Below are 23,078 nucleotides of genomic sequence, written 5' to 3'. Positions count from 1 at the left end.
ACTCTGGGTGTGCCTATGTTGTACACTCAGAGGAAAGTCGCATACAGAAAAGTACGACACATCAAGTGAGCAAAGCTCACCAACGGAGCCAAGCTCAGGGAACCAAGGTTCCATTTAGATGCCAGGAAGCACTTCCTGACAGTCAGGACCCCGAGGGTGTGGAATGGGCTTCCACGGGAGATGGTTGAGGCCCCATCAGTGCGGGTGTTCAAGGATAGGCTGGATGTGCACATGGTGGGCATGTTGTGAGCGGAGCCGGCTGGAGCCGGGGGTCAGACTAGATGGCCCGGGAGGCCCCTTCTAGCTCGCTCTGTTTCTCCGTTTCTACGAACACTCCACGGCTCTGCTTGCAAGGCAGCAGATCAAACATGTTGATGTGGAAAGCACGCATTTCTCGTGCTAAAGAGCAAGTAAGTTTTAAAACCGCAGCTGTCACCGTCCTCTACATTATCCCCAGGGACTTAGGGAAGAGCAGGCTGGCTTGTTTACAAGAGGAACACTCTTCCTCAGGACCCCGGTGACTGGCCTCTTCTCACAGTAATGCGCACAGGCCACGGACCCCCTTGCACCATCCTCCTTTCCCCTCAGAAGCCAGGTCTTAGGCTCTGGAGCACAGAGTAGTCTTTCTAATAAAATATGCTTGGCATGGCCACAAAGGCAAGAAATGAATTGCATTACCTCTTATCTGCTAGATCTGTTTTGTTTCCAACTAGCATTATGATGACATCACTACCTCTTTCCGTTCTGACATCATCAATCCACTTTGTGGTTTGCTGGAATGAGTTTACATCTAGGAAGGAAAGGCAGACAAAAAGGAGAAGGTCAGCTTACAGAACGAGGCTTACAATATCCGCATTGTAGTCAGAGCATTTGTGCGAGTTGCTCCAAGTCTTCCGTGACAGTCATCTGTGCGGCAAGCTTAGCAAAGTTCTGGCTTGTCTTGGGAGGAGCTTCTCAGCAAAGGGGTGGGCCGCAGCCCTGGCAGGCAATCGTGAACTAGGCTGACATTGGTATGGAAACAGCACATATCCCCACAGGGAAACCCACCAGACTAAACAGCACAATCCCACCTTCCTTCCCCTTAATTGTTGCATAAGCTATGGCTCACTAAAATAGAAGGCTCTTCATGGAGCACAACAGTTTGAAAGAAATCTACTCTTCTTAAAGAGTATCTCTGTGGAATAACAGTGACACAATTACTAGAAAATGAAGCACGGCTGTGAGCAAAGCAAAAATATTTCAGTAACTGTTTTCCCTCAAGATTTAACTGAAATCTTCTCTACTCCCCCTGCCAAAAAAGTTTTCAGGGATTATTATTATTATTATTTTGGAGAGTGGGGTCAAGCATCATACTTGCACATAATGACAGGTGCACCTGAGTGGCAGTAAGGTAAAGGCTGAACTTGTGATGTGCACATGGGCTCAATCCCATCAGGTTTCACTGGGGATGGCACATTTGGCGTTTCCTTATCCCACTTTTCCACTAAGAAGTGGTGACCAAGGCAGCTTGAAGAAATAAAAAGCTTGCAAGCACCAATTAAAGTGCAAGAAAGAGCGATGCTGGAAAGAGTGCATTCTCGGCAGGAGCAGCATCTCGGCAGAACGATTCTTGACAAGGTTTCAGGGCAGGTTGGCTGCGTGTGAAGTGCAAGAATTCAGTCCATCCCTACTTGTGAGCAAGACAGGCATGATCTGCTGAAGGGGTTTCTGCTACGAGTCAACAGTGGCGTGCCCCTGAAGCAGGTTGTCAGAGGCTAACTGTTTGCCTAAACTTTAGCAGATAAGTTCACCTGGCAGGTAAGTATTTATAAGATGTATGAGTCCCCTTCCACACTAAAAAAGGGCCCCGCAAGGCAACTTACAATTTAATTATTTAAAGAATATCACAAATAGATTCAGTTCAGGGAAAATTAAAGTAAATTAGAAATAATTCAGAAGCCATGTTGATCTAAAAGATTTTAACCTTGGTAGGGAAAGCATTTCATGAGTAAGTGTGGCCACAGCAGAGAGGAATCGTGTTTCTCTTGGTGGTGCACACAGCTGCAGGGCAAGGTCATCTATGAGGAGGTGGTCTGTTAGATATCCTGCCACAAAACCATTCAGAGTTTTATAGGCAAAAGCCACCACCTCAAAGTACACCCAAAAAGAAACCGAAAGCCAGAGCAGCTGATCCAAGACCACGGCAGCCAAGTCAGAGCAAGTGCTGGAAACAATCTGGCCAACACATCTTGTGCCAGTTGTACCAACCTAGCACTCTTCAGGACAGGCTCATGTCACGGGTGTTGTGTACTCCGAGCAAGGGGTGATGAAGGCATGGATCTCTGCAGCCAGAGCTGACTTCTCCAAAGAGTGGGGGGACAATGGGCACACCCTTGTGGGACCAATGCTGGGTTCAGAAGCACCCGAGCTTTGGAATGGGTCCTCTAGAGCAGGGTGGCCCAACTTTTCGTACCACGAGGGACGCAGGAGAATTTCAACACAGAACCTGGGGGCCACACAATGAAATACATTCTCTGGCCACTCCCCCAGGGTGGCCCATCCCTCTCTTTCCTGCTCCTTCTGCCCAGAAACCCTCCCGTGTGACCCCTGGCCCCTCCCTCCTTCTTGGAATTGGCATGCTGAGCCTCTTGTGTTTAAGCTGACCGACTCTCGCCAGCACGCCCTGCCCAACCCTGCTGACAAGCGCAAAGGCTCTGGGGTGTCTTTGCATTGTCAGAGGGAGCAGCGTGGGCCAAGCTCTCACGAGTCCACCAGCTTGACCCGCTCTCTTCCTGAGCCTCAGAAAGAAAGTGGAACGGGACAGCAGCCTCAGGAGAGCTCAGCACAATCACGCCCATGCCATCACATGAATCCAGACTGGGGGGGCGGGGGGGCTCTGAGCAGCAAGAAGACCACAGAACAAGGCCTTGGGGGCTGCATGCAGCCCACAGGTCGCAAGCTGCACCACTCTTCTGCTCTAGAGGAAGAGCAACCCCACCTGGAAGAGGCTGCACCCCGAATCTCTAATTAGCTTTCTCCACTAACCAACAGTGCCCTCTCTCTCTTGCCTGAATTGAGTCTTGACTCGCTGGACTCCATCTTTCCCACTGCTGTCCACCTCCTCCCTGGCACTTGTCAAAGACAACACAAAGCTGGTGTAACATCAGCATAAGGTTGCACAAAAGCAGAAATGGGCTGGGTCTCGTGGCAAATGCGGAGCATGAAACATACATCTTCAATTTGAAAAGGACACACACAGACACAGTTCACTTGCCAGTCTCTTAATAAACAAAAGGTTTTATGTTCATGCCTCAGGACACTGAATTCATCAGAAAGTAAAGAACTTAAAGGTCATGTCCACTGAGGCTAAGCCAAACTGGTAAAAAAAATCTTCATTTTACAGGAAAGACCTTAATTTTTCAGGCCTTTATGCTTAAATAGCAACTCTTATGAATTTGCATGCAATCCTTTTCCTAATTCTTTTCAATTATGCAATACAAGGTGATTTGAAACGAAGGGGTTTTTTTAAAGTTTAACTTCCTTGCAACTGAAAAGTTAGGTTTTAAAATGCTTGCTAGTATTTTCAATTGTCTTTCAGAGGGAGATGAAGAATCTTAAGTTTATGTCTTAAAAATGTACATACCTTCACAGGAAATGAAAGAACAAAACTAATTAGGAGAAAAGATGTTCTTGTGACATATGAAAGAATAATGTTACAATTCTTGGAGCTCACGCCCAGCTCTTAGGCGCAAGAGGGAAAAGCAGCAGGTGACTTCAGCAAAGATGCTCACTTTGGGGATCCCCGTTTGCAGAAAAAGCCGAACACATGACAGCGACACCCACAGAACAGCAGATGAACTAAGACGGGTGGTGCGTTTTCAGGAGTTCTGAACACACACTTGTGAGAGAGGGGATGGGGAAGAAGTGAAAAATGCAAGAGAAAAAGCATAGAGATTTTGCTTCAAGGGAGCAAATCCAGGCACACCTCTGGGCAAAATCTTCGTGGCTTGCTCAAGAGGATACAGATGGCGCTTGAATTTAGGAAATCATAGATGCCAGGGATCAAACCTGCAAAACCTTAGCTTTCAACCTAGAGGTCGTCTTCCAAGTCCCCAGTGTGAAGCTGAATTTTGCCTAATCAGAGGTGAAGAAATGCTTTCTGCACACGATCTTAAGAAATGCTTTTCAGGTTGCAGGTGCAGCCCTGGCCAGCTCTAGGTTTCAGCTCTTGTGAAGCAAATTCAAAACATGTTTCTAGATGAAAGACATCTGAAACAAAGCAGCCTCCCACCTGGAGCACCCGACAAGGAACACTTTTCATGCCAGAATGAGGTACAAGCAGATGACTGTGGGTACAGCATGCACAGCTAGGCTTGAAGATGAAGAAGGGGCTGAGAGGGACAGAGGAAGGGGGGCAGAACAGAGTCCCAGGAAGGCAGAAGTTCCCCCCCACTCACTTGTGATATCATAAACAACAACTGCAACAGTGGAGTCACGAATGTAGCTAGGAATCAAGCTCCTGAATCGCTCTTGACCTGCTGTGTCCCATAATTGCAACCGTACCTAACGGAAATCAGTCAAAACAAGCAAGAAAAAAACAAAGCGTCAAAGGCAGAGCAAAATATACCTACTTGTGATATCGTAAACTACTACAGCGGCAGCAGAGTCACGGATGTAACTGGGAATGAGGCTACGGAAACGTTCCTGACCCGCAGTATCCCACAGCTGCAACCTGATCTGTGGGATGGGAGAACATTTAAAAAAAAAGCCGAACTGCCCCTGAAAATGAATCAAACTGATTGCTTTTTTAAAGTAAAAAAGCCAAGTAAAAATGATAAGACTCATGCATGGAGGGAACTGCTCTGAGGTTGCAAGCGGAAGCAGGCAGCTGGGGCTTTTCTGTGGCTGAAGGAGAGTCTGTGGAGGGCAGGACAAGGAATACTGAAGGCAGTGCCAACCTGGCTGTTTCTTTCACAGGCAGTATTTGGCACGCCCAGTTGCGGCTTGCTTGGGGAATTCAGAGGCATCCCTCCCTAGAAGGGCCCCACAGGCACAAAGGTGCAAGGGCTGAAAAATCAGAGTATACCTGATCTTTCCAGAGAAACCAGTGGCGGCTACAATGAGCAGACTGGAGACCAGTGTGCTTTATCCACAAAGCGAACTGGTAGCCGACAGCCATGGCCCAAAGAGAATTTCAATTTAAATGAACAAACAAAAAGGGAAAACCAAATCGGCACTCATGACAGGGTGGGGTGCAGTCACTCTTAATGTGAATTCAGAAATGGCAGTGATCAGACTAGACTCCCACCAGCGGCCACGTGAGGGCTGGGAGCAGAGAGAGAGTTACCACTGGCTCATCAGGGGCTAGGCACAGACCCTAGAAGGGCATCTTTCACTGGATTCCATGAACGTGGTTTCTGCTGATATGTGTATTAATATATAAGCCTGGTAAGGACGGGGACCACATTAGAGGGCAGAGAATATCTTGGAGTAAGTAGCTAACATGCTGGATTTTAACTTGGGAATGCCAGGTGAGTTCCTTTGGGTAACATCTGCCCTGGCTCCAACTGGAAAAGAGGATGGATTGAAGGCATACAGTGCAGCAGGCTTGCTGAAGCCCAGCAGCTCTGGATCTGGTCCCTGTCTGGGCCTAGATGGCCTGGGAACTCTGTCTGTCACCCTGAGCTCCAACACGGGAGAGGTGGAATGTGCAGCGATAAAAAAGGATAATATATCCTTCACTACTTAATGTGTTGTGCAATGAATGCATAGGCCAGAAACAGACAACCTTGGGAATTTGAAAGGAGGTTTTAACTGGACCAGCTTTTCTTAGTAAAAGAGCAGGACCAATGTGAGCTAAGGTGGGCCCCTGGATCCGGCGTGACATTTAACTGTTGTGCTATTGGCTCATGCTTTGGAAATTGTGGGGAGAGTTTGGGCTGAAAAGCCCTTTATGTATGGGAGATAAATAGAAGCAAAGCAGAGGATATGCTTTCCTTTCTGCCCACTGAATGATCTGCATCACACAAGTCTGCATTCTTCTAGCTTGGGAACATGCTGTACAATAAAAAGATATGACATTTTGCATCTCTGTTGTACTACAACATTGAGACAGCTTTCACTCACTCAGTAAATTGCTAGTTTAATTTAGTGTCTCTGCAGTGCTAGTAAAACCCCCAATTCAGTCAAAAATGTCTTCTCAGCACGTTCCATTAAGATCTGGGTTTCTGAATTCACAGAGTCTGCCATACAGTGTGTGCCGAATTCGATGTTTCTCAAGCCAGCGGTGGCAGGCCGCATGGCTCTGCGCAAAGGTTTGCACGGGCGATGTCAGAGAGGCAACCCCCTCCCCCCCACTACGGCTTGCTGGATACCTGGCGGCGGCAGCCTCAGCTGGTCTCACCTGGAGGCCGAGGCTGCTCTAGCAGTTGCATACTGTGTCCTACTTAAGACAGTGATCCACACTCTTCGTACGAGAGTACTAGCTAGTTACCACAAAATTCTTACTCACTGTGCGATCTTCCAAGTACATGGTTTTGGATAAGAAGTCAATGCCAATTGTTGCCTGCAAAACAAAGTTTCCACTGGTGAGTAAAAAAGGGAGTGCAGATCCCTTCTCCAGGTAGTTGTTTCCAGAACGAGAGAGCTGCTCTGCTGTAGGTTAACAATGAAAATAGCACAAAGCACCTCAGATACAGTGTTGGATCTACTTAAATGCAACATTAAATGTAACATTATAGTCATCAGCAAAACTCCTTTTAGATCTCAAGTATGTGATCAACAATGAATCTCTATGGACACAACCGTTAACATAAGCAGCAAAAGTTGACCTCTGCTAGGAGCTACTAGAACTTCATACAAAAAACCTGCTCTCCAAGAGATTTTCATACAGTGCACATGCGCGACAGAGAGAAAGCATAGAACAGCCGAAAAGGTTCAAAAAGTGGAGTGACCCTGAAGATTTTGCCCATTGCATTAGGCAAAATCAATCTTTCTTTCTTTCTTTCTTTCTTTCTTACTTACTTACTTACTTAGAAGACCATTTGGCAAAATCTTATTTATTTGTTTGTTTGACTTCTATGCCGCCCCATTCGCCGAAGCCTCGGGGCAGCTCACAATAATAAATAAATAAGAACAGTATAAAACAATATAATATGAGTTGACCTGGCCCGAAAAATAAAAAAATCATACCTGCCTTTTCACTTTCCAAGGCCTTGGCAAGCACATTGCTGTGCCTAGAGTTTCATCCTTACAGATGCATGAAACACACGTTTTGTGCGGTACTTAGAAAAACAGAAGCAAAGCGAGTCTGAAGGGGCCTCCCAGGCCATTTGGTCTAGCCCCCAGCTCCAGCCGGCTCCAATCATGCAATCCCCATCATGTGGTTGTCCTGTCTTTCCTTGAACACCCTCACTGATGGGGCCTCCACCACCTCCCATGGAAGCCCATTCCATATCCTAGGGGTCCTCACCGTTAGGAAGCACTTCCTGACATCCAAACTGAACCCTTTTTCCTCGAGCTTTGCCCCACTGTAACACGTCCTGCCCTCCACTGCAGGGAAGAACAGCTCACAGCGCTCACTTACCTAAAAGTTGTTAAAAGATCCCCTTGGATCTTTGGATTTTTCAGGCTGAAAATTTTATTTTTTTATTTTTATTTACTTAGGGAACTTCTATGCCACCCCATTCGCCGAAGCCTCGGGGCGGCTCACAACCATAAATAAATAGAATCCTATAAAACAATATAAATTAAGTTGCCCCGGCCAAAGAATAAAATAAATAAATAATATTAACAATTAAAATAACGTTTGAATAAAAAAGCCTTTGCCTGGCGTCGAAAAACAAATAACAACGGCGCCAGGCGGACCTCTCTGGGGAGCGCATTCCATAGCTTGGGCGCCACCGCAGAGAAAGCCCTCCTCCGGGTACTTACCCTCCTAATTTCCTTCAGTTCAGTTCCTTCAGTTCAGACCCAGTTCCTTTAATCTCTCCTCATATGTCATCCCTCCCAACCCGGCTACCATTCTTGTGACCCTGCACTGAACCAATTCTAATGTAGCCATGTCTCTCCTATCATGTGGAGCCCAGAGATGGACTTAATGCTCCAGCTGTGGGCACACCAGAGTCATGCAGAGCGGTATCAACATCTCCCTGGATCTGGAAGCCATGCTTCTGGACATAAATCCAAGGATGGTGTTTGCCTTCTTGACCACCACTTCACACTGCTGGCTCATGTTCAGCCTGCTGTTGGCAAATACCTGAGATCCCTTTCGTAAGTGCTCCTATTCCTGTGTCCCAGGTGCAAGAGCTTGCAGTTGTCCACACTGAATGTCATTCTGTTGCCCCCCACCCAATTCCAGAGCCTGCCCAGATCCTTCTGGAAGCAGATCCAACACAAAAGCCCACGGGGTATTCCAAGAAGCAGCAGACAACGCTAGAAAGGACTGGATATTTCCTTTGGAAGAGTCCTACACTGAGGGATCAGCTCAGCATCTTATCTGCATACAACCTGCTGTGTTATTGTGAGGGTTAGAGAAGAAGGAAAACTGCAAGCAGATTTGCCTTATGGTACAGCTGATGGGATAGCTGATTATTAGAAAGTTATTTAACACTTCCCATCTCCAGCAACAATGGGTGTTCCATTTAAGGATTTCAGGGTGGATCCTGCTTCCTGTATGCACGTCTGTTAAGCCAACGCAGAGGTCATTTCTAGCCAATGGTATGCTATCTTATGCTGAAAAGGATCCTGGTCACATGCAAAACTCGACTTCTTCACCAAATCTGTGCTATATGCAGCTGAGTAGCTGCTCCAGTCAACAACGTGGTTGCATCTAAACCACAAACTTAACAAGTCTCAAGGGTTTGCACTGGTCACCAGACAGTGTAGCGTCCCATTCTGTCCCTGTTCTGTGTGTTTGAAGTTAAGCAAGCAAAGAGGCAGCTTTACTCAAAGAGTGCAAGGTAGCCAAAATACTGTAACTCTGCATGCATTATCTTGCTTGCTAAACAGACACTACAATGCCTGCCAAAGCAGCAGAGTTTGGACTTTATTCTGGAATGAGCATGCTGTGATTCATACATAAAATGGAAAAATTAGAATATAAAATTACCTGCACTCCCTGAATGCTCATAGAACCCATTTTTACTCTGTGCTATGTGAGCAGCATATTTTTGCCAGGCATATAATTTCATCCCCTTCATTTTTTCTCAGAACCAGTAGGAAATGCTGCATGGATTTCCAAGTCTATCTCACTGCTACTCTCCTGAAAAAAGCTTATCGATAACTGACAGGCAACAGCTGAAGTCCTAAACAGCAGCTAGCAACTCCGTATTTTCCACAAACAGCAAATATAAGTGCTCTAATTCTTTTATAGTGATGGACAAGAAAAAACTGCTGTAGTTCAAGGAACTTCTGTGAACTCATGCGTATGGTCAACGATATCGCACAGAACATTCTAGATCTAAACACAGCATTAGGCGGGAGGTGTGCCTGCTCCAGACAGTGCCTGCTTGCCTCTCAGTTTTGAGTTTGCCACAGAAGAAATCAAAAAGAACAAAATATGAAAGCCTTTGAGAGTTCACAGATGACCACGCAAATAGCAGCAGTTACAGACAAACAACCTCTCTGTCCTTTCTGGTCTCTGCAGCTCACACCTGTGTGTAACTAAAAAGCAGAAAGTCTTACTGAGGAAGGGAGATGTCATGCTAGGATGGGAGAAAGGACAACTCTGCCAAATGAGGTTGTGCCTAATGAATGTAGGTGGCTGAGACTAATTATCCCAAAGTGGGCTAGCTCGGAAAGCTCAACATCCTGTCATTACTAGAGCCCCATCTGCCATTTCAAAGTTCAACCTGTATGGTTGGGAACATGTTGCATGTGGTGACGTCTCAGAACCAGGGGCCAGTGCAAAATCTACTACACTGTTTCTTAATTGCTTCCCAAGGCTGCCATTTTCCAACATCCTCAACACTAATGTTGGCCTGTTTCACCCTACACCCTTGACAAAGTAATTGCTACAAGACTTGCACCCGGAAGTGGCGCAAGCTTCTTCCAAACCATGCAAATTCCCAAACAATGCATATTCAGCAGACATTTGTGCAAATCATTCTGAGCATGCAAACGCAGTTCCCCTTGTACTGAGGTGGTTTGTTTCCCACTTGCCAAAAACCTTTGGTAGAAAGGAGACAAGGACTTACTTATTATATCTGCAAAGCACTTCAACCACGTTCATACAGGGTAATGTCAACAGCTGCACCAGACAAATAGGGAAAGCCAGCATGTGTCCCAGGTGGGAAAGGCCACGACTCCTGCTTGCCTCCCTTCCCTCCTCTTTCCCCACTTCTATTAAAGAAATGGGGCACAGAGGCAAAATAACCCTAATGTGTTTTTCCTGGCCATATACAGAGAAAGGAAGGGAGAGAGCCCTGCTAATGCAACATGGCATATAACTAGGGTACAGAAGAGGCAGGTGCAATTAGGGGACAAGTATTGTGAGAAATCACAACCTGAAGGACAGAATAGGTCTGTCCAGTCCACCCCCACTCCGACCCCCATCCCACAAAAGGCGTTTCACTGCTCAGAGAGTTTAGTTGCTTGCTCTGAAACTGCTTAGCTCATTCCATTAGGCTTCCTACCCATGGACACATCCATATGATTATAAAGCACTTTGAGGGCCAAAGTTCCAGGAAAAAACTAGGGCACACATTCCACAGAGAAAAAGAGGACCATGAGAAAGACAGATGATTACATAAAAGAACTGCTCTAACAATTCTGTAATTGCAACAGGTGGAACCAGAATGGTCGTTTGTTCCGCTGGGAGGCTTAAGGCTTATTTGGGCCATCCTGCTTCACAAAAGTTTCGCTGATTCTGCTGACGCAACAGGAATTTCTATCTGGCTATTGGATCAAGCACTGCTCAGGTGGTGGAAGGGCCACATTCTTAACTGGAGGGAAATAGGCAGACAATCCTTTTAGATGATTCGAAGCAGGAAACCTATTCCAGCATTCCTTTAATGAAGAGTGCAATGTAGTCTCTCTCTCTGAGAATTATGCAGACTGCCCCTGACTGCCTGGAAGTCTCTGGAGAAGTAGCTAGCAGGAACACTTAACTTCAGGATGTGTGGCTACTTTGCCAGTGCCTTCCCAACTCACACTCCTAGGTGCCAGATTTACCTAAAGAGCTTCAGTCTTAGCGGGCACAATATAACCTCACTCTATAAAGTGCACTCAGTCCCAAGAGCAAAAATATGCCAGTGAAAAAGCAACCCTAGAGACTTCCCTGTAACTCTGGAAAATCCCCCACCCCCCACCCCGCAATTACTATACAATATAGTAAAAGAAAACAGCTAGACATCCATCCATCCATCCATGCATTACATCCCCCTCACCCCACAAAGCTTTCTGAAAGGAAAGCTTCAAGTCCATGCATAGTTTTTTCATCAAAGGAGCTGGACTACCAAGGAACTGAAGTTTTTGATAGCATACAGTGATAAGCCAGAACATAGAAACAGAGCGAGTCAGAAGGGGCCTCACAGGCCATCTAGTCTGACCTCCAGCTCCAGCCGGCCGGAGGAAGAAACCTCAAAAGGAAGGACACCCCCCGCCCCCAGTCAAGCGCAGTGCAATCGAATGCTGCTGGAATCACCTGGTTCCACCTCAAGACTACAGCAGGTCATCACTTGCACCTCAGTAATGCACTGACGGGCTGATGCTTCTCATAAACGGGTGACCTGGGCCCGATGGCCTTCTTGGCCCCTTCCAATGCTGCTATCTATGATTCTACGGCACTCTGTTCTTTCCAAGTTTAGCTCACAATTAACAAAGGACATCCCTTTACATTGCGGAACAACCTACTATACATTTCTGATTAGCAAAATGGCACATGCTCATTACTTTCAAGGAGAGGATGGCAATGAACTTCCATTTCTATACAGCCCAAATGCTTAGCAAACTGGCCACACATCCTGAAGTTATGTGTTCTGTGCTGCTTATCACAGCGAAACTAGGGAGGCAGAAGCTCCTGAGAAAAAAATACGCAAGGGGAATCGTCTCTCACTTTATATGGTAGTCAGTACAGCAGCTAATGCATTTTGAATTTTTGGGTGCTTTCAAGAGATGTCTGATACTTTAATTTTACTTTTACAACTAAGGGAAGAGCCACAGTCCCCTGGCTCTGCAACGTTAAAACGATCAGGTCTCTCTGGAAGGCCATTTGGCAGAATGTCTGCACCATATGAGTGAACATTTGGAGCTCATGAAATGTATAGCATCTTACCTGGTAGGTGTTGTCAAAGCTGTCATACATAAATCTGGTGATCAAAGAAGTCTTCCCCACTGGAAGAAAAAGTCAGGCAATATTGAGAGAATGTTAGACAGATCTAAAACTGTGATTCCAGGTGTTATACTTTTGTTAAAACAGTTTAATTCACATATAATCAAAGCAACAAAAAGGGGAGACATTTGACATAAATGGCACTTTGACAGTGAAGATGCTTTAGAGCTAGCAATTAACTAAGCAAAATATACCAAACTATGTTCACATTTGAAGGAGTTTAACTTGGGTGTGCAAAGAGACACAGATGGCTATTGCCATGGCTGGGTCCAATCGCTGTGCAGTCTGCAACACGTATTGTTTACTGGCATCTCACTTCCTTGGCACAGGGAAGCTCCATCCCACACTGGATGGGGTGGCCCATTTCACAGGTCTCAAGGCTATTTCTTGCGTTATATTTTAAATAATGGCCTCCATTCTTACATTTGAAAATTCAAATAACCATAACCCAACAGCAGCTCTGGAATTCATTGTTTGACCTCTGCTTGCTGTGGCCCTCAGTTTTTTTTTTTTTTTTGGGGGGGGGGGGAAGGACCAAATGCAAAGAGGTCTCTGCACACTTTGCGAATACGAGAAAGCTAAGAACAGCCGTGCTAGATCAGACCCAGGGGTCAAGTTGTGTCTTCACTGCAGACAGGCGTGCAACAGTGCCCCTGTGCCCAGATTCCTCAGCAACTGCCTCTGATACGAGGAGCCAGCACATATCCACCAGGTCCAGCTCAAGTGCTGGGGCAGAGGAATGCCAAACGGGAACCCTCCACCTGCACCACAGCTGCTTTTCCGTCTTACTGTTTCCCGCATATAACCAGAAACCACAACCAGCACCGATCGGCACGGGGCAAGGACCCAGGGGCACCAGTGGCTGCAGTCTTCACCCAGGCCATGCCAGCCAGCGCGACGCACCAGCTTACAGGTCGGCCACCCAAGAATACAAGCTATCTGGGTTATGCATGAAGGTTCGCCACTGACCGTCTCTCCCTGCTCCCAACACTCTTCCCTCAGTGAACAGGATTCACTCCTGTCCAGGTCTTTCACTACGGTCGGAACAATCGCCCTCGCACAGTGAAACAGAGAGTTGCGCCATCCTAAGCTAAGTCCACTCCATGCCCCATTGCGTGCGCACTTTTAAGTTACTCATTTTAAAAAAGTGACTGAAAGGAGTGAATACTGGGTAGTTCAACACTGTTTTTGACCACTTTTCTGGTCACCGCAGGCAACACAAAAGTGTGCGTAGATGAGTAGGCTGTCACAGCAATGACGTAAGTTTTCCGTCCCTCCAGCAACCCACATTTCTACACTGGGCATGGCGGGGGAGGGCAGATGGGGTGCCATCCCACCTGTTCCTACGCCAAGCTGGAAGGAGGCAAAGAGCCCTCGCTATACTCCGCATGGAAAGCAAAGGAGCCTCCACCCCCGAGGCACCCCATCCCCCTTTTCTCTGCCACCCAATTCTCTCCCCTTCTTTACCCACACAGCGTCTTTGGGATCACAAATCACTGCCTCAGCCTTTGCAATGGTTACAGACGTGGTCCATACTGGACGTGTTTTCCAATGAGGAGACTAGGGACACAAAAGGTTCTCTTTCATAATCATCTCAGGGAAATGGCCTCAGATCTGGGATCCCACCATTTTTATTCAGTGGTGTGACGTAGTGGTGAAGAGCATGGAACCGGGACCTGAGTGATCTGGGTTCGAGTTCCCCCTCAGCCATGGAGCCAACTGGATGACTTCCGGTCAGTCACAGACTCTCAGTCCAACCTACCTCACAGGGTTGTTGTTGTGGCAGTAAGACTGAGAGCACCAGGAAGAGAATGAGGTAAGCCACTCTGAGCTTGTAAGAAAAAAGCGGGATATAAAGCAAATAATCAAACAAATATCAGATTGCTAGAGTGAAAGCACATTTAAGAAAGAATGTTTCGGATTACAACTGCCAGCATTCCTGAACATTGGCCACTCAAGTCCCAAACATCTGGAGTACAGCTGCCCTATGTGAAGAATTCGCATGCAGAAGAGCCCTGGAGCAAACTCCAGGATCTTCAGGGAGGGCTTGGAAAGATCTCTATCTGATACCTGGAGAACTGTTCCCACCAATGTAGGCAATGTCCTGACAAATACTTGGCCCAAATTCCTTTGCACTGTAATTTAAACATCCTGCAATGTTGATGTAGGAACCCACAGAATTCGTACTAAAGCTATTGGTATCTACACCTCCCTCGTGTAAAATATTAACATATTTTCATGTGACAGAAGAATCATGTGATTTAGCAGAAGCAGTCATACTGACATGCTGTAACTTCTCACTGACCTATGGACCTGCTATTGTTAACTTGAGACACACAGCATCACTGAACCTGAGAATATTGGAAGGGTCCATGAAGGCCATCAGGCCCAACCCCTGCTGTTGCAGGACACCAGTTTACACCATCCCACTCAGGTGGCTGCCCAGTTTTGCCTTGAATGTCTCTAAGTGTGGGAGAGCCCACCATCTTTCTAGGCAACTGGTTCCACTGTTGTATTGTTCTGAGAGTGAGGAAACTTTTCCTGATATCTACCCTGAATCTCAGTTGTTGCAGCTTGAATTGATTATTCTGTGTCCGACAGAGATCATGACCTTCCTCTTTGTGACAGGCTTTGAGGTACTTATAGAGAGATATTATGTCCCCCGCTCAGTCTTCTCAAAGCTGAACATGCCAGTTCCCTCAGTCTCTCCTCACAGGGCAGCGTTTTCCAACCCTGAATCATTTTTGTTTGCCCTCATTTGGGCCCCTTCTCATTTTTCTGCATCCTTCTTAAATCTTGGTGCCTAGAATTGGACACAATATTCTAGATGAGGTCTAACTAGTGAAAAACATAGGGGAACTACTACTTCTCATGTTTTGGAAGTAATACTTCTGTTAATACATCTCAAAACAGCATTTGTCTTTTTTGCAGCCGCATTGCATTGTTAGCTCATATTTAGACTGCTGTTCACCTAATCTTAGGAAAAACCAAGAGATAAGATGTTTAGAAGAAGGATGACTCCTTGAGTGTAGCACTGTTCATATGCGCTGCTTAAGAGGCATGAAAATTAGGAAAAATATCATGAAATGTTTGGAGAAATGACTAGAGCTGAAAAACTCTTCAAGGCTGAAACAATCTAAAACAATAATCTGTGGAAGAGAGAAAAGATGGGGCTTAGAATCCTTTTTCAGAAATGTAAGGAAATGTGTTGCTCAGCGGTGCTGACAAGGATATGAAATGGATATATCACTCCTAAATTATAGGTTTATAATTAGGAAAAGCAGAAAAAATGAGAGCCAGTGTGGTGTAGTGGTTAAGAGTATGGGACTGAGACTCAGTTGATCTGGGTTCGAGTCCCCACTCAGCCATGGAGCCCACTGGGTGACTTTATTTATTTATAGATAGATAGATAGATAGATAGATAGATAGATAGATAGATAGAGAGCCAGTGTGGTGCAGTGGTTAAGAGCATGGGAATGGGACTCAGAGGATCTGGGTTCTAGTCCCCGCTCAGCCATGGAGCCAACTGGGTGACTCTGGGCCAGTCACAGACACTCAGCCCAACCTACCTCACTGGGTTGTTGTTGTGGAGATAAGATGGAGGAGGAGAATGATGTAAGCTGCCTTGAGCCCTTTGTAGGAAAAAGGCAGGATATAAATTGAAAAACAAATAAAAAATTAAATTAAAAAAAAGTAACTGTTAATCTGCTTTTGATTTCTGTTCTTTGCAAAACATCACATAAGCCTCTCATTAGAAATCATGTAAATATGTCAAAGAGAGCTGAACAAAGACAGGACAAAGACACCTGTTCCCCATCTTGATTTCATACACTACAGCTCAGAAATGTTCTGTGAGAAAAACATCATCCTCCCCCCACATTTTTAAGAAAGATGTACACCCACATCAACTCTTGGAAAGCTTCTGAAATGTGTTTTGCTTGTAACAACTTTGCATTTTTTATATGCAGTCAATGCTCTATCATATTTTGGAATCTTGTTGAGATTGCTTAAAATTTAGAGAAGAAAGTACATGCCTAATTTCAAAGGCCTACATTACTAATTTCTGTCTGCTGATACCAGAAATTCTGTGAATTTATGTTTTCTTAGGAAATGGAATGAAATACACAGCTGAGCCACGATCAAGCTACACCAAATTCCAGTTTCATTAAATCCCTAGGCAAGGAAAACATTTTCACAATATTGAGGTAGATGGGCCAATAGTCTGACACTTCCTATGATCCTGGAAAGTTACATTAGATTTGGGGCAAAGACTGTTTTGGTCTATGCCCTCTCACAAACAGCCCAGATTGATCAAATGCTATCACAGGGGTCAGATACCCCAACCCAGACTCAGAGCTAATCCCCTCTTCTGAACTCCTTGCATAATCCAGTTCCTACTCTTGCGTGCGCACGCACACACATATACGTGCACAGACGATGTGCCAGCACCTTCATTTCAGCTTGCCACATCTCTCTTGAATTCACAAGGCTGTGTTTTTCTGTATTATATAAAATGGAAGCAAGAGAATAAAGGTGTCCAATTCCTCCTACAAGTGCAGCCCCCCTCCTTTGGTGCTTTCTGCCATTTATATGAATCTCAGATCCTGGGACCCTCACAGACTAGGGCTCAGCAACAAATTGCCAAGTAATACAGCATTGCTGAAATAGTATTCCCGACAGTGAGCTGCAAAACAGTTACCCTGCCTTCCAGATGTTTTAGATCACGATCCCCATAGCGCTCAGCCTGCATGGGCAATATCAAAATTGATGGCGGGCATCATGTTGTCCTTCCCTATATTGGCAAAACACAAAGGAAATGTTTCGGGTTTTTTCCCCATGAGAGTATTTGGAAATGTTAAGTGCAAGAAAACTTAACGGATCCCAAACTCTTGAATTCTACGTAACAATATTAGTTAAATCAGGGAGTGCTTTTATCATGTCTGCAGATGTACAAGGCAGCTAAGGCTGTCTCTTCTGTCAGAAGATATTTCTATGATTCACTGGGGAAAGCAAGTCTGAAGCTGAAATTCATGCATTTATGACATGGGGCTTCCGAGGGAGGTGGTGGGGGCCCCATGAGTGAGGGTCTTCAAGGGAAGATCGAACAGCCACACATCGGGGATTGCATGAGTGGAGCCAGCTGGAGCCGGGGGTCAGACTAGATGGCCCAGGAGGCCCCTTCTGACTCGCTCTGTTTCTATGTTTCTGTGACATTTATACCCCACCTTATTTTTATTTTAAAGAACTCAAATCAGCTTACATCATCCTCCCCCTCCTGCTCTCCATCTTATCCTCGCGACAACCCTGTGAGGCAGGTTGGGCTGAGAGTGTGTGCCAGGCACAAGGTCACCCAGCTGGCTCCATGGCTGAACAGCCATGACGAGCTACTACTAGCTTTCAGAATATTCTTTATATTTCTTTGGCAGTCCAACAACAAACTGAGGGCTTTCAGGTCCAGGATACTGCTTAATCTTCCTTATATTAAAATGTACTGCTGCTTAACAATAGCTTGCATCTTGCCATCCCTGCTGATTTCTGCCACTACTGCTTGTGATTTTTACTTAGTTCTATTTAATGGACGTTTGTTTGCAACAAGCAGATTAGGAACTAGAAAATAATTTAAGGGAATTTCAGAACTAAATCATTCAAATATAAAGTAATGCAACTTACAAACCCTGAAAGACTAAACGCAATGAATGATCAAGTATAGAAGATAGAATCTAGCGATGTGCAAGAGCCCTCAAAATTTAGTGACTGAGCATCTGGGAATTAGAAACTGGGAAAGGGCCAAGGGAAAAACTATGGCAGAAAGAATACAATTCCTGGCTCACTGTAAAATTCACTGTGTTGCATTTTTTAGATACGACCTCCTTTGCTGTACCCTTCTGAATTATAAGCTATCCCCTGCAAGCAGCATATCAATGCACAGAAGTGAGTCAGACCAGAGCATTCCATGAATTTAGTGACTGGGTAGACATATCCAAACATTTCACCAGCCAATGTTTATGCACCTCAATAGGAAAGCCAATGAAATGCCCATTAGTCCTTCAAGGAACTGAAGGGACTGTCCCGTTTTCTCTTAGCATTGTTCTAATATAGGTAAGGAGAATGACAAGGCTATTCAGAGAAAGTCACAGTAGCACCGAGATGCCAAGCCAGGTGCTCTCTCTGGTCCACATCCAACACTCTCTGCATAATATCACATTGGATCTTGGTGTGTAAGATTCCCACAGTTTAACCTGCTCAAAGAATTCAGGTTCCAACTCTGTAGTTCAAGGCAGAAACCTAAAGACGTTGTATTGAATTCCACGTTTTTAAGGCAGACCCTTAACTGTTGCACCTTCTGGAGAAAGTAAGTAATTTAACTACAAGGCTACACTGTAAAGCATATTAAGAACTGGCCACTCCGTATCTTGTGCTTGTGGAAGTGCTTAGCAAGAGAGGCTTGCAATTTCTCTTTGCCAGCCATCTTTACCTTGACTGCAAGAAGCATTTTTGCTGTAATGAGACACAAGGGAAAATGAATAAGGAGTTCAGACTGAAGGAACCTATTAAGCTGTGAGCAAAAACAAAATAAAATCTTGTTGTCTACAAAGGAGTAGAATTCACTCATGGCCCAGCAGTTTTATTCAAGGTGACAAGCTAGAAAGAATCATGCCAGGTCACTCAAACAAAAACTTGAGTTAGCCTTTTGCACTACCAAAATCTCACACATATCGCTAGACAGTAACCTAACTCTGAAAGCGGCAAACTAGACCAAAACATTTTTTTTCAGGACCCTAATGTCAATCAAAAATGTTTAAGCTGTAATGGAGGTATCAAATCAATAACTGGTATTCTGTATGCATTAAGTAAACATATTTCTGTGTAATACTATACTGGCAGTATATGCAGTCCTTTTTCATTGCATCTTTATTGCTTGGTGGTGTCAACTTTAGATTTCCCCCGACACCTGTCCCCAGGGATAAAACTGCTCACCTTTGAAAAACAGTGGACATTTCAGTCCTAATGAGAGCTCTCTAGTTCTCCAGGCATCAAGGAAGATACCAGGAATTAGGGTGTCCTTCCCAATCGGTTTGAGCAAGGTGAAGAGACATGGCAAGTTTTTCAGAATAGGGGTAGAAACAAACATATAGACATTAAGGCAATTCTTCAAAAGAAGTAGGATCTAGAGACGTGCTAAATACAGAAAACCAAAACTTGGTAGCCTGAACAAATAAGGAAGACATGTAATGCCAGTTTTGTCAGGAATGGTGATGAGAAGACAGCAAAGGGATGCACACAGACTGCCCCCCCCCCCCGCCAGTGGAAAAAGAGTAGATGAGATGGTGAAGGTGCTAAATTTGTCCAATTTCTTGTCTAGTCAATCTGGAGCAATCATGCCAGAAGGTGAAATGCTGGAAAATGGGAATGCCAGGTTTTCTGAAGGCTCAACTGCATGAGGCAACCCAAAGGTCAGGGCGGCAGGTCAAGATGGGCAGATGAACTGGCACTCTGAGCGCAGCTTGTTCTCCACTCAAGCGGCAAGCTGCTCATACTAACTAGGCCAAAGTCTAAGGATGGGAGCAGGTGGAGCTCCTCTGACTTCCCCTGACAGGCCTCGCCCGACAAATACTTGTGCTTGACATTACCGGCTGCACTGCTGCCTGCGGAAACCCGGAGAAAACAGGCTAACAGCTCCCCCTTCTGGCAAGTTCACATTGCGGCTGGGTCACACACTGGAGCGCTTGCGTCTGGCCCCCTTCAATCATTGGCTCGAAATTGCCTGTGGTACTTTAGAGCTTCAGCCCCAAACGGAAGACAAGGGTCCTTGTAAGAGAAGCAGAGCAGCTTTAAGACTGCTATACACCCTGCATGCAAGCCTCTATTTCAAGCCACAGTCTGCCTCATAAACTAGGCACGTGACATCCCATCTATTCGGAATGGAAAGCTCTGCGTTCAGTACCAAAAAACCAGAAATTTAGGAGCTTGTTTCTAAAAGTTATCATGGAAGTCTAAAAAGCTATTTCTAGAACAGAGCGGCTGCCCACACGATTCAAAGAGTCGGGAACATCTTGTGTAGCTCGCAGAGCCGCATGAAGCACGGCTGCTGCAGGCCGTGGCACGGTGGCTGGTGCCTCCAGTGACGAGCTTCTCAGCAAATGTTCTGACAAAATGACGATGGCTGAGAATTTCTCACTCCATCTGGGCTGCAATTTAAATGGACCTGGCACTAGCAGCCTGTGGAAAATAAAGATCCCGCATGAACGACGGGTTTGGCTGGATGGCTCCTCAAGCAACTCGGACAGAGAACAGCTGTTATGCAACAGCTCTAGTTTGGCTACGTGAAACGGCCCTTCATGCAAGTGTGGACTCTGTTGTCGTCAAAGGTCGCAAGTCCTAAGACTGTTCTAGATTTCACCTTCACTCGCCCTGTTCTCCAGCATCTCCGCTACTGTCTGATCGAGCGGCCAGAAGCCACTGCCTTTGTTGGAACGTTACATCCCATGTACCTTGCCATCATCCAGCCCCAGAAGAATTAGTGCAGAATGTAGCCAACCAGCTGTCCTGAGGAGCTACCTCTTTCCAGCACCCAATTCCCTTCCTTCAGCAAAAACGGAACTGTCTTCTGATTCACTGCAGGGTCTGATGTGAGGTTAGTGTATTACAAGGCCCTGAACAGCTTGGGACCAGGACACCTGAGAAAGCACCTTCTCCCATACCAACCTATCTGGTTACTGGGGTCATTGGAGGACATTCTCCCGCTGGTTCAACACAGAGTCACAGTCCAACAGGATCCACCAGGAGAACGGCCCCTCTGCTATGGAATTCCCTGCCTCAGGAGCTCAGGCAGGCACCAACCTGCTCTGCTAAGGACAATTTTAGAGAGCCAGTGCGGGGTAGCAGTTAAGAGCATGGAACTGGAACTGGGTTCTAGTCCCGCCTGGCCATGGAGCCAGCGGGGTGCCTGGGCAGCCACAGACCCGCAGGCCAACCTACCTCATAGGTTTGTTGTTGTGGGGATAAGCTTATGGGCAGGAACAGTGGGTTTGTAAGTTCTTTGTAAGAAAAAAGATGGGATATAAATCTAATAAATAATTTTATTCCAGGAAGCCTAGCATTCCTGACCAGCCATAAGCTTAATGTTATTTTGTTTTTAATGTATGATGTTAATACCTTTATTTGTTTTAACCTTTAAACTTGCCCACCACTCAGGAATTTGGATATATAATGGAACAGAAATACTAAAATAATAAATGCGTAATATCTACATAGACATATTTCTAAACCTTGAATTTGAAAGTATCGTATCAGTTGAAAATGTTCAGAGTTCTGGAAGCAGCCTTCGCATACAGTGAAAAACAAAAGAACACAATTTAGCAACAACTTGTATGGACTTCTTTCTGCTAGTGAAAGCCCACAAATAAGGGACTCCATCTACTCTCTCAGTGGGCTTAATTTGACTTCACCAATGATCAAACCTGCAATCTGTTCATAATACCAGGATGTGGTACACAAGCAAAAGTGTACCTCTGTGTATGTATGGAGTGCTTTTCCTCATCGCCAAGAGCCACCACCCTTTCTCATCTTAGATGTAATGCAGACTGCAGAGGTCTTCCAGCAAAGAAAGCGTCTGAGGCATGTAGCTTTGAACTGTAACATCTCCCATTTTAAAAATATGCTAGTTGATTCCTGAATGTAGCTTGCCTTCAAGTCTGCTACTCTATTTATAACCCGAAAAAGCCAGTTTTTGACAGTACCAGCATCTGGACACCAAGGAACTGAAAGGGAGACAACTTTCACAAGGTAGTGACTTTCTGCCCACAGCTATGTCACCTTAGCGAACTGAAGAAGGGCTGATGAGCATCCCCTCCATGATGCGGCAAAGAAGTGTAAGCAGGTATTAGGACTAACACGCAGCTTATCAGCATTGCGGATGGTTTGCACTATTCTTCCACATCCCAATGGAAATGAGATTTCAAAGGAATGGGACAGCTAATATGAGTAAAATTGAACAGCCTGAAATGCATATTCTGCTTCTTTCATTACTGGCTTGGCCACTTTCATTGTTGTTCATTCTCTCCTCTGACCTTTAGAATGCACTTTCTCCTCCCTTACGGGGCAAAATCCTACATATAGCATCTAATATTGTTTCTTCCTACTGGTCCATTTACGTGCCTTTTTCTTTGTTGCTCCTGTAGTTGCCTGGCAGCATGCTGCCTCCGATTTGAGGGAGGGAGGAACTGCCATTGTGACTGCAAGTAACTGCTCTGGGCAGTTAGGAATTTTAGGGGCTGGGAGAGAAGGAGAAGAGCAAGACAAACTAAAACGAGGTAGGGAGAGTTCAAATTTCTCTGCAATAATAGCATTGCTCTTTCCTCTCATTAACTTGTTCTTTGGCCAATTAATGTATTAAGATTTTGAAAACTGGCTTCTTAATCCCTTCCTTCAGAAAAGTAGCCCCATTTTAAGACAATCTGCTGCCTGCAAATAAAAGGAGCTATTTTGTTTAACAACCATAAGTAGCAGTTCCTCCAAGTTGGGTCTCCACAAATGCCTTTCATTATTTCAACCCCTTCACATTTAGTTAATGCCCCTTATTATGGATTCCAAACTTCTCCCCACTTCAGTGAAAGCTACATACAATCAAGGAGATCGTCTATGCAATTCATGGGCTACAGTTAGAAAACTAGCAGGTTTTTTTAATGGGAAAACAAAATGCTTTAGTCTTCAGAGTTCTGGAGTACATCTTGAGCACATGAAGGCAGAGCTATTAGTATTCTGCAGC

General features: G+C 45.4%; 1 protein-coding gene across 2 annotated transcripts in view; it reads right to left on the bottom strand.

Moving 5' to 3' along the window:
- RAB6A (RAB6A, member RAS oncogene family) overlaps window positions 1–23,078 on the bottom strand; it is a 72,160-nt gene that overhangs the window by 8,601 nt on the left and 40,481 nt on the right. The window contains exons 2-5 of one of the 2 annotated variants that reach the window (XM_044450141.1): window positions 12,254–12,312; window positions 6,491–6,544; window positions 4,611–4,716; window positions 679–790 (exon numbers count right to left, since the gene is read on the bottom strand). In XM_044450141.1, the coding sequence (XP_044306076.1) occupies window positions 679–790; window positions 4,611–4,716; window positions 6,491–6,544; window positions 12,254–12,312 (331 nt within the window). Of the gene's footprint in view, window positions 1–678; window positions 791–4,436; window positions 4,543–4,610; window positions 4,717–6,490; window positions 6,545–12,253; window positions 12,313–23,078 lie in introns of both variants that reach the window. The other variant, XM_044450140.1, reaches the window with a different exon arrangement.

The sequence above is a fragment of the Varanus komodoensis genome, unplaced genomic scaffold, assembly GCF_004798865.1.
Source record: "Varanus komodoensis strain SLA01 unplaced genomic scaffold, ASM479886v1 scaffold63, whole genome shotgun sequence".
NCBI lineage: Eukaryota > Metazoa > Chordata > Lepidosauria > Squamata > Varanidae > Varanus > Varanus komodoensis.
This window is presented reverse-complemented; position numbering and strand designations above follow the sequence as displayed.